General features: G+C 34.5%; 1 protein-coding gene across 1 annotated transcript; it reads left to right on the top strand.

The window, feature by feature from the left end:
* Positions 1 to 9,317: 9,317 nt before the first annotated feature.
* Positions 9,318 to 10,620, top strand: LOC132281946 (uncharacterized). Its single transcript, XM_059783592.1, has 3 exons — positions 9,318 to 9,513; positions 9,665 to 9,910; positions 10,346 to 10,620. The coding sequence occupies exons 1-3, from the start codon at positions 9,318 to 9,320 to the stop codon at positions 10,618 to 10,620; spliced, it is 717 nt and encodes a 238-aa protein (XP_059639575.1).
* The last annotated feature ends 2,139 nt before the right edge of the window (positions 10,621 to 12,759 follow it).

Here is a 12,759-nt window from a genome sequence, read left to right as displayed (position 1 = left end):
CCGTCAAAGCGAGTCTGAAATTCAGCATACGTCAATCTGGTCCTCTCATCGACAGTAGTAATAGACTCCCACCACTGCAATGCATTGCCTATCAGCATAAACGTAGCCAGCATCTGTTTCTGCACTTCGGTACAGATTACCATCCGAAGATGACGCTCGCTCTCCTGTTTCCACTGATATGCTAACAAGACATCTGTGGACCCCGCAAATGTCGGTGGATTTCCCCGGATGAACGAGTGACGAACTTTGTCCCATGACATTGGCTGTGCCACTGGTTCAGGAACAGGTACTATCGGAGGAGGTTGCTGGTTTCGTAGAGCAGATGCTACTCCTGCTGCCACAGCTCGTGCAATGATATCAGCAACTTGAGGAGAAAATTCCTGATTCTCATTTTGAGTTGGGGAAATACTGCGATGACGGTTCGCATTCCTTGTCCCACGCCGAGACATCCTTCTTTTAAATTCAGAAAAATCTAACGTCAGTACATTATAATGGACCGACTTAAAAGAATACAAAGAACCCTAATATTTAGGCTCTAATTATCAGAATACACAACGCGGAAGTATAGTAATCACAGATCCCTAAGACACTCGAACCTGGAATGCTCTGATACCAACTGTAACACCCCCACATTTTCCACGCATAAGTTGATCAGGCTTATACACGAAAAACGAGGGATATCAAAAACAATTGGCAATATACAAGCATGGAATACAAAATGATGGAAATAAAAGAATTTAGACAGGAAAGAAACATTAAATAATACAACATCCATCCATCCTTTATTTAATACAGTACTTCATTACAACTTGGAAATCCTACGTCAGGGATCCCTAAATATAACCCTGAGAGTTCAACGTCAAAAGTAAATAAAAACTGAAACTGAAGTATTACATAAAACTTCTACCCTGCACTGGATCGTAAGAGTAGATGAGTTCGGATGATGGTCCCACACTGCTAACCTCAGCCTTGAAACGGATACTGACCGTATCCTGAAATAACAACAATGGTGGGTCAACCCCACGAGCAAGTCCTCTCTACTATGACCCAAATCAGAGAATCAAATAAATTAATCATTATGAATCGGATGAGTACTATATCTGTATACATCCTACGGGAACTATCCGATGTATAACATGACCTCAATCAGAATAGACGGTGATCACTTAGACTCACACTAGGTGGTCAAGTGTCGCCTTTCCCTACCCGGGAAATCAGCTATTATACATGGTGCACGGTACTGACAACACCGACTATAACGAACTACACAGTGATAACACCTCGCAAAGTACTGATGAATATACTGAGCATATAATTTAGGCAACACATGCCAACAATATTAAGAAATATACCGAGAATGTCAATTTAGGCAACACATGCCAATAATATTAATAAATATACCGAGTATGTCAATTAGGCAACACATGCCAATAATATTAAACCACATACCCCGACAGCCACACATCTGTCTATCGCAACGAATGCATAAGGTATAAATGAGTCTAAACTTATTAGCCAGCTCATATGGTTCTATATGGCAACACATCCATATAATATAAATGCGACATAATTAAACAGTCCATTTATTTCCTGAAATGCACACAGCATAATAATCATGGTTTATATATCAATTAACAGTATAAACATCCTATAAGATATCATGGATAATTTATCTGACTAAAACCATGGCCTTATTTAATTTAACAGTAATGTTTGATACCATTAAATACGATAATAACACTATTTATATTTAACAATGTCGTTAAATAAATCACATTAGTATCCGTACTGCGAACGAGCCAATAAATGCTTAGAAAAGATTAATCGGCCATAAGAATAAGTAACGGGTGTTAAAATAATAATTTCGTGGCCCGTTAAACCCGTAATTACCAACACAGTACCTAAAAATCCAAGTTTAAGGTTCTAGAATTTACAAAACCGGCCCTAGGGGTATTCTGGTAACTTCCAGCAGCTGTAGGGACCCCACACGCGCCCTCACGCGCCTCCCAGAGCCTCCCCACGCGCAGCCAAGCTTTCCCCACTCTCCCACGCGCCTCCACGCGCGTCTGTCATCAGCCACGCGCCCGCACGCGCTCCCACGCGCGTCTGGAGAGTCCCACGCGCGCGCACGCGCTGCCACGCGCGCACTAAGGGTGCCTTGCTGACGCGGCGTCCTCCGGTTGGTTGGCTGCATCAGCTTTCCTGCATGCGCGCCACACCGGATCAATCCACCTGCATCTCCTCCATCCAACGTTCCCTGATCCGGGTGTACCGCGGTATCATGGACCGCGATGCACCGGATCAATCAGACTCCATTAATGGCCAGGATGCGCGCGTACACCCTCCTATGGTGCGCCGCGTCGCACCGGATCACTCCGGTCGTCTCCCCCACTGCCGGCGACCGGAAAACTCGCCGGAAGGTCGCCGGAAATTGCAGAAAATGCCCGAAAAAATCTAGAAAATTCTAGAAAAATCCCTAAAGTCTTATTTAATTATTTTTAGCCATTATTAATTTCATAGGACATTAAATAAATATATACCATCCTATATAATTAAAATTCCATTAATTTAATAAAATAAAATTAATTATTTATTAACCTCCTAACCTTATCTCTATGCATAAAAATAAGCTAAACAATTAATTTATTAATTCAAAGGGGAAAAGTAGATAGTAACTTGCCTTTTTGGATTTAAAATAAATCCGCCGGTCTGCGCGTAGTCGGGTAAAATTGCCTACACCGGTCCAAGCTTCTTTCTCTTTCTCTTTTCCTTTCACTCTTATAAAATAGCTCTCTAGAATTTATACTTTGCTTCTAACTCCCTTTTATTTTCTTCTAAGGCAAGCTAGTTAATTTATATACAAAATATATAATATAAATATTACAAATATCTTATTTTTTCATCAACTAACCATCCTCCCAACCATAAGGCTTCAATTCCAACCATAACCATTGATGCAATCCTATCCTAATCTCTAATTTCATCATGACATTGGTATAATACTATTATTATTATTCTTATAACTATTATTATTATTATAACTAATATTATTATTAATAAACTTTTATTATTATTATTATATTATTATTATTATTAAACTAATATAATTATTATTATTGTTATTACAAAATAATATATTATATCATCATAATACTTTATAACACAAATATAATACTCTAATTAACTAATATTGCTTAATTAAACATAATCAACACATAAAAGTAATTAAAATAATACATGCACAATTAAATGAATAAATTTACTATTTTAACATACACAATTAATTTACATGCACAATTAAATGAAGTTAATAAAATAATATAGTATGCACAAATAAATAAAATTAATTAACCTAACACAAAATTAATTTAAATACATTCTTTAAAATTACGGGGTATTACAGTTTTTGTTATGGTAGTTTTTGATAATCATGTCTAAAGTTTTTTTTTTTCCCCCTTATAAAATGAGTTGATGCTTTTAGGGTTTAGTCCTCTCTGACATCCGATTCTATTTTGATTGATTTATTGTAATACCCCTAGTTTTAAAAGGGTTATAATTGTAATTTTTAATATTTATTTTATTGTTTTTCATTATTTATTTTATTTGCGTTTGGTATTTATGTGGCGAGGTGTTTTTTTTTAATTAAATTAAGTGTTCGGTGAATTTAACTGTTTATGAATTAGATTGATTTGTTAATTGTTTTATTTTTATTTGATTTAATTTGTTTTATTTTTAATTGATTTAATTGTTGAATTTCTTAAACAAGGGTTTTATGTTTGAACGTAGCCAACTTAGGGTTGGTGTAGGATTGGAATTAGGGTTTTTATCTCTAATTTTACATGGAGTATGATTGTTATTTGGAGCCTATAAATACATAAGAATACCGGGGTTTAGGGTTTTAGAAACCGTAAGCACAAGTCTGTAAACAGAGAGAATAACAGAGAGTTACAGGGAGAATTACAGAGAGAGATAAAGGGAGGAAGTCTATGGTTTTGCCTTAGGCTAGGATTAAACCAAGGAGGAGGAGGAGCAGTGGTTGGCTCGTGGATAAAACCAAGAGCAACAGAGGTAGAATAGTTGTTGGAGATTTCATCGGAAAAACTTAGAAGAATGGCAATAGAGTTTTGAATCCAAAACTATAAAGGCAAGTTTTGTTCTTTCTCTCTCCCGTTGGCCTGTGTTCTGTGCATCCTTAGATAATCTCTAAGGTTTCTAAATTGATTATTAAATTGAATCTTACATGCTTATTATATGTTAAATCAATTATTTTGTATGCGTGAATTAACTTTGTTACAGTTTATGCAAGTGTGGTTTGTTTACAGTGTTTGTTCTTCCTAAGCATGGTTAATCGGTAAATGTTCTAAGGTTTTTATTCAAAGCAAATTGACTTAAGTAAAGGGTGGGATGATTCTGGACATACTTAGGACTCTTAGGAAAAGTTTTAAAAACAAACAGAAGGAGTGAAAGTGGCCGGGGTCGAAGCAGATCATCGGAAACGAAGAAGGAAGCGGAACAGTGGGCTCAAAGGAGGAAAGAGCCGACTCCAGGAAGTTTGGAGGCGGCTCCCCCCTTTTTGGAGGCCGCTCCAAAGTGTTTTGGAGGCGGCTCCAAGCACTTTGAGCCTGCTCCAAAAGTTTTTGGAACAGGCTCCCTTCAAATTGGACATTCTGATATTTTTTTTTTACGAACTGTGGTTACTGTTTAAGCATGGGAGCTGTTATGATGGTTCTGGGATTTCACAGAGGAATTAGGAAGTTGATTTTGAGTGTTATTAAGACCTTAAATTGATTAAAGTTGACCTCTAAGTCAATGGGACAAACAATATGAAATTATTGAACTTTCTATGCTGCTAACAAATAGAAAATACTAAATTGCTAAATCTTGTTTTAAAAATTTAACGAATTGTAGTATGGACTCTAAACATGATATTAGGCTATACTAGAGCCACATTAAATAAATTAATGGCTTTGCACTCTTGGAGTTAATCGTAGGAAAGTATACAACGGTGCCGGCTGTTAACGGATGGAAGGGGTTTAATTGCTTAATTTAATTTTTGCAATTTAACGGATTATATATATATTCATAAATCTTATTTTTGGTTGCATGCTAGGGTCATTTATATATCATGTTTGATCTATGCATATCTTGGATGTTAATTGTTGGAAATATTGATTCTGTATTGCGATACATGGAATTAAGTTTGGGATTTTAATTGCTGTAATATTAAGCACTACACTGCAATTATTGGGATTAGGGTTTGGACTTAAATTGCTGAATTAGTACTTAGGTTCTGTTAACCTAATTGGAGGTTGGCCTGGAATTAATTGAAGAATTAATTATATATATTTTCTGTCAATTACTTGGATGGATGCTAGATAATTAACTTGATGAACTATTAAACCTTGTCTTGTTAGTTACGTGGATGGATTCTGGATTATAGATAATAAACTGTTTAAATTCTGTTTATTATCTATTTGGATTATATGGATTTGTTTGATGTACTGCATAAAATGTTGCATCATTTACGGATCATATGCATGTATGTACCGGTATGGGACGGTGACATACGGAGGGACGGATTAGATCAAACGCTAATTCCAACCCACTTATACATACGGAATGGATTAACTAAAACAGTTAAATCCTATATGGTTTCATGTCTTGTCAACTAAAACAGTTGAACGACATATTGGATGGTTGCTTATATTTTCTATTAGTAGAATGGATAGGAATTTAATTAAAACATTTAAATCCTAATTTTATGTCGTGTCATGGCAACGAACTGTTGAGCGGCACTACATTGGTTTGGATGGGAATTTATATATATAAACTATGGTACCGCGATCTGAGCTTGAGTCTCATAGTCGACGGTTAGGGAGCGTATATGCAGTAGGATGTGTAGCTAGCTATGCTGGTTGAGGTATACCCTGTTAGGCTTAGGTAGTCATGCCCACTCAGGTGTGTTTTTGCATGTTACCTTCTATTCAGATTGAGACCCTCAGCATAGGCTAGTGAGAGTCCTGTAGTGTGGTTATATGTATATATCTATTTACGGACTATATAGATATGGTTAGAGACATTTAGGATGTATCTGCGTATCGGGTCTCTGTTTGGATTGTAGTTAGAATAGAACTTGTTCGTGGGTCTGACCCACTATTGTTTTTCAGGTAACGGACGGTATCAGGTCTTAGAGCTTGTTCGTGCTGAGGAGAGACGACTACTCATTCTACCAACGACGTAGGTGGTTCCTGTATAGTTTAGCGTTGGATTCCTTTCCGGTGGTTCATTTCTCAGTGTTGGTTTTATTAGTGGTCCACCAAATGAATTTTCGAGTTGTATTAGAATTGAAAAAGTTGGCTGTATCAGATTAATACTTTCTTTATAAAAAATTTATTGTGAGGTTTTTAGTTTTGGTTTATCATTCTAGTTTCTTTCAGCAATTTATTTATTCCTGTTTTCTTAATTATATTCTGTGTTCATTTATTGGTAATTGGTTTGATATCCTCGGGTAATCGGGCGTGGGCCTGGCCAACCCGCATCTGGAAATCCGGGGGTATCACATTTATACAACAGTAGCCATGAAAAAAAGAAGGAATTCAACTGAACAGGGCAACAAAGAAGCAGAGAAGTCAGACGATGAACAAATTCAAATATCGGGTTGTTCGTTTATAGATTTTCTAAGTCCTATATTGGTTGATATTCTACTAAAACTCGATGTAAAGAGTATTCTAATTTGCAAGTGTGTGTGCAAAACTTGGCGTAATATTATTTTGGATCCTCAGTTTGCCAAGCTGTAATTTGAGTAAGCAGAGCCTTGTCCTCTGCTTCAGACGAAATTGGATGTAAGGCCCGCGACACGTGTGTCAAGAACTCTTTACTTGGTTGAGCTTGAAAATTTCCAGAATTTCGATCTCGGGAAATGCTTTTGTTATTTGTTTTATAGAGTGCTAAAATATTTTCATTGTGACCGTCATGTTAACATGAAGCTTGAAACCAAATTTAAGATCCCATTGCGCAATCCTGAAACGGTACTCGACGAAGAAGGTGATGCCCAAATGGGATGCCTCCCTAAAGGCCCAGATGGGGCTAAAAGAAAACCCTTCATCAAAGTTACTGCTAATCATCAAAGATTCAAAATTGCGAATTCATGCAATGGTTTTCTTTACTTGTCTAAACCATTTGGTCACTGTGATCACCCTATTGTTGTGTGTAATACATTGATGCTTGTGAAGTTGTGATATTTTTGCTTTATTTGGAAAACAATTTTTGCATTCTTTATTTCGTAACTCCAGAAGGCAAAAAGCATAAGTTAACTCTCAGTTTTCATCTGCTTTTGGAAAGAAATTCCTGATCTCCATTCTCAACTCTCTTGCACACGAATTAGATTATTTATGCTCTTATTCAACTTTGAAGCACCAGTGTTTGCGATTGAGTCGGGACTCAGAAGGAAAGATCAAAGATCCACTCTTTGATTTACATCATTTACACGTACAACTTATTTTATTTTATTTTATATTATACAATTTAGATACCTGATTTGTTTTATACAATTTACAGGTTAAACTTTTATATATATATATATATATATATATATATATATATATATATAATTTATACAATTATACAATTTACATAATTTAGTTAGTTTTTTTTTTCGTTTTTTTTTTTTGTATGATCTGGTTACTGCAACACCCAAATCACTAATGTTGATTTTTAAGTCAATTCCTGTGTGGGTCGGTGTTTATTCGTCGAATTTTCTTGCAATCTGATTTGGGTTTTGTTTTTCTAGTAGTTCGATCTATTTTCCAATCGACGGATCGTTTTATTGTGTGTTTTCCTTGGGAATTACATATATAATATAACACAGTTTTTTTTTTTACTCATATTATCTGGAAATTGCTTGATCAATGTTGTGATGCTGATTGATATGTCTTTTTTTATTATTTATTTTTATCAATGTTGTGATGATGCTTACCTTTTTCATACTCTATGGAAATTGAATTGTTTTATTATTATTTTTTAATCAATGTTGTGATGCTTACCTTTTATAATATTTTGATTGTCTTTTTTTAAAAAAATAATAATAATAAAAAAATCAATGTTGTGATGTTTTCCTCTTTATTAGGTAGATAGAAACATTTCTATACATTGATTGGGAATTGGGGATTTGTACTATATATGTGCTCAGTCTGTAGTTATATATAATGTTTGTGGGTGTGAATATTGGATTATTCTGCTTGTAGATTATAACTCCCATTATAGTTTCAGGATGCTTTAGTGCTGTATTTGTTTAATTTTACTCAGGCACTGATGATAATTTGTGTATACTGTATTTAGACGGTTTCAAAGTTTAGAATATATTTACAATTACAAGTTTACAACCAATTTTTTGCGTGATCGTGAATAATATATTTCTTTTTAAAACAGTTATGCAGAAAATTGATTAAATATTTAAAAGAAAATCACAGTTAACACCCCCTGTAGAGAGAATAAATGATGAAAGTTTAAAGCAAAGTCGTATCGACGTCAACTTTGACGATCTTCTAGCAGATCCAGGACTACGAACTTGAATACTGGATTATCATCCTAAAATTCGAGACAAGCTACGTAGAGCATATTATCTAAAGGGCCCTTGTCAGCCTGTGACTCATAAATTTCCTTATAGAAATTTCGGGAAAAGGACACGTCGTTTCAACCCTGCTTGGTTTAGTGCTTATTCTAATTGGCTAGAATATAGCATAGCCAAAGATGCGGCATTTTGCCTATGTTGTTTCCTTTTCAAGCCTGATATTGGAGAACAATCAGAAGGTGACTCCTTTGTAGGTGAGGGGTTTTCAAATTGGAAGAAGAGTGAAAGACTCAAAATTCATGTTGGAGGCCCTAATAGTCTCTATAACCAAGCTTGGAGATCTTGTGAAGCTTTGATGAACCAAAATCAACACATTCCAACAATTTTCTACAAGCAGTCAGACCAAGCTAAAATTGAATATCGAACTCGTTTGACTGCATCAGTTGAATGTATCCGATATCTTTTACACCAAGGACTTGCATTTCGTGGGCACGATAAATCTGAGGATTCAAACAATTAAGGGAACTTTCTTACACTTTTGAGATTTCATGCTGATCACAATAAGGATGTAAAAGCCGTTGTATTGGAAAATGCTCCTGCAAATCTGAAATTAACGTCACCTGAGATCCAAAAAGAAATTATTAATTCCATTTCAACATAGATCATCAATTTTATTATTAGAGATATTGGAGATGCATTTTTCTCTATTTTAATTGATGAGTCTCGTGATGTATCAATAAAGGAACAAATGGCTATTGTGTTACGTTATGTGAAGAATGGGAGTATCATTGAGCATTTTATTGGTATGGTACATGTTAGGGATACAACTGCTCTCTCACTTAAGGCAGCGATTGATAATGTATTTTCTACACATGGATTGAGCATTTCTAGACTGTGTGGGCAAGGTTATGATGGGGCTAGCAATATGCAAGGCGAGTTCAATGGTCTGAAAATGCTTATTTTGAAAGAGAACGAATTTGTTTTTTTTGTTCATTACTTTGCTCACTAACTTCAGTTCGCTCTTGTTGCTGTGGCAAGGAATCATAGCCAAATTTCCACTTTTTTTCTTATTTGTTACTAATGTGGTAAATGTAGTTGGAGCATCTTGTAAACGCCGTGATATGCTTCGAGAGAAACAAATTGTTAAAGTTATTGAAGGACTTAACAATGGCGAGCTTTCAAGTGGGCAAAGCCTAAATCAGAGCACTTATCTTATACGGCAGGGAGACACTCGTTGGGGGTCACATTATGGTACTTTAATGAGTTTAATTACAATGTTCTCATATGTAATTGATGTTCTCGAGATTATCGAAGAGGATGGATTTAGATCCGACCAAAGAGGTGAAGCAACTATTCTACTTGGGACAATACAATCCTTTAATTTTGTATTCAGTCTTCATTTGATGACGACAGTGTTGGAAATGACATATGAATTATCAAAAGCACTACAAAAGGAAAGATCAAGATATCGTGAATGCTATGTCTTTAGTCAAAGTATGTAAGCAACAACTACAAATGATGAGGGGGATGGATGGGATTCTTTACTCGAAGAAGTTTCTTCATTTTGTGAGAGACATGGGATTGATGTTCCCAATATGGATGATAAGTTCTTTGCTCAAGGATGACGACGACGTAATATGGAAGAAATGACCAACTTGCGTTATTATCGTGCTGAGTTGTTTTATTCAGTGATAGATATGCAACTTCAAGAGCTAAATAGTCGTTTTAGTGAGGCTAGTTCTGAGTTACTTCTTTGTATGTCATGTTTATGTCCAGATGATTCATTCCTTGCTTTTGACAAACAAAAGATAATTCGTTTTGCTGAATATTATCCAAAAGAATTTTCTACAGTCAAGCTTAGAGAACTTGATAGTCAACTTACGAATTATATTATTGATGTGCGCTCTGCTAGTACCTTTGAAGGATTGAAAGGAATTTCTACTCTTGCAAAAAAAATGGTGGAGGCAAAAAAGGACAAGGTGTATTCGTTGGTGTATTTACTTGTGACATTGGCGTTGATCTTACCGGTTGCGACTGCCACGGTGGAATGAACATTTTCTGCTATGAATATTGTAAAGAATGAATTGCGTAATCGAATGGGAGATCAATTTATGAATGATAGCTTGGTTGTATATGTAGAAAGAGAGATATTTAGGAGCATAGATAATGAAGCTATCATACAGCGCTTTCAAAAAATGAAATCCCGTCGAGGACAATTGTAATGTATTGAATGAAAATATTATAAAAAAATCTATATTTTGGTTCTTATATCTGTCAAACATTTTAACTTTGTCCTTTTTCAGTTGAACAATAAATTATTTTATTTGAATTTTTCTTTCTCATTACCGAAAAACATCTTGTTAATTTGCTTGTTAGTTTAAGATTAAAATAATTAAACAAAATCTTGTTTTCTTTGGTTCTCAGGATTCACAAAGTGCTTGGACTGGAGATGGAGTATGATTGTTTTCCGATGGCTCAAAATTCAACCGTTATCTCAGCATGCATAGGTAATTTTTTGTTGTACCTTAAATCAATATTCATATTTAATTAAATCAATACTTGAAAATTTTGTGATTTTGCTATGATTTTTTTTGTTTGCCTTTTGATATGAAAAAAAAAAAAAAAAAAATTTTCCGTCAAATACACTATGCCCTCTCTCAAATGAAATATTGGCTTCGCCCCTGATCACAGGTGGATATATAAACCTTCTAGTGGTTGTGGCTGATTGGTGTGACGGGAATTTCAAGTATATCTTTGGTTTCGGATTGGACTTCAGTCCAAGAACTAATCAATACAAAGTGGCTAGAGTATTTGATCAATACAGTCTCAATCCCATTACAGGCAAGGAAGAATATGACTGTACTAAGGTTGAGATACACACACTTGGCTCGGGATCATGGGAAAACATGGGTGATGTTCCCCATTATAAGCTAGAATTCCCAACCTATTTGAATGGAGCGCTTTATTGGTTCCATAATGACACAAACATTTCTGTTTATATAGTTTCTTTTAACCTTGATGACGAGCAGTTCCATTCAGTTCTTTGTTTGTCTGAACCATTGCCTCTTATTGCTTTTCACACTTTTAATTGAAAGAAATGAATAGTGTGTAGTTATGGATAAAAAAAGAAATGAAGAAATGGAGAAATAAAAAATTTACAAAGGAAAAAAAAGAATTGAAGCAGACATGAGGAAAAAAAGAATTGAAGCAGACATGGAGAGAGAGAGAGAGAGAGGAATTGGGTTTAGGGTTGGGGGTCCTTATATGCACAATTAGTGAGCGCCTTATATGCACAAATAGATGAGGGGCAAAATAAGATACAAAAGCATAAAATGGGGTTTTCAATTTTACTTTTTGTAAAAAATGGTCCGATGGACTAAATCTGCACCTTTTTTGAATTTTGTGGACTTGCATGCACATTTTCAAAAAGTAGGGACTAGTTTTGCACAAAGTCTATATATTAAGGGGGTTTTATGCACTTAACCCTAATATTATGTATAGAAGATATTCAAGGGCAAAAATATAATATATACCACATTCAGATTTCAGCATTTGCATTGAACAAACAATCTTAATATATTCAATACTTAAAATTTAAGCCCTTAAAATTCAGTACTTGAAATTTTCAATACTTAATTTTCAGTTTTATCAAACAGCACCTTAGTCTAGTTCTTTTAAGGCATGCTCATTGGGGCGTAATTCTGAGTTAAAAATTCAAAATTTTACAAAATTTTAGGTCTTACTTGATTTATAACTTTGATAACAGTTTTATGTTCTTAGAAAACCGAAAATAAAAAACTCTGCTTGGTTCAGTTTTTTAAAAACTAGCAGAATTTTGTTTTGAAGAAAGTTGTGAAAAAATATTATTTTGTTAATTTGGATAACATGAAAAGAAAAAGAAAATGATTCTACTTACCGAAAATACCTATATAATTTTAAATAATAAAAAGATAAATAAATTTACGTTAGATGACTATTATTTATACTTAATTATTTATTTTGCCAAAGAAATAGTGAAATGTGGAATAGAATAGTATGTGATATCATAACATAATTTTTTGCATTCTCCTATTTTCTTATGTTACTTTTATTTTTATTTTTTTATTATTTATTTATAAATGATGTAATTGGATATTATATATCTAATTACAACTTTCTCGGTTGAGAAAATTAAAAGTCATGGATTGACT

The sequence above is a fragment of the Cornus florida genome, unplaced genomic scaffold, assembly GCF_030987335.1.
Source record: "Cornus florida cultivar Cherokee Brave unplaced genomic scaffold, ASM3098733v1 CherokeeBrave_3.0.0_Hap2_Chr11, whole genome shotgun sequence".
NCBI classification, from domain to species: domain Eukaryota; kingdom Viridiplantae; phylum Streptophyta; class Magnoliopsida; order Cornales; family Cornaceae; genus Cornus; species Cornus florida.
The sequence above is the reverse complement of the archived record's forward strand: the minus strand, read 5'-3'. Positions and strand labels throughout refer to the sequence as shown.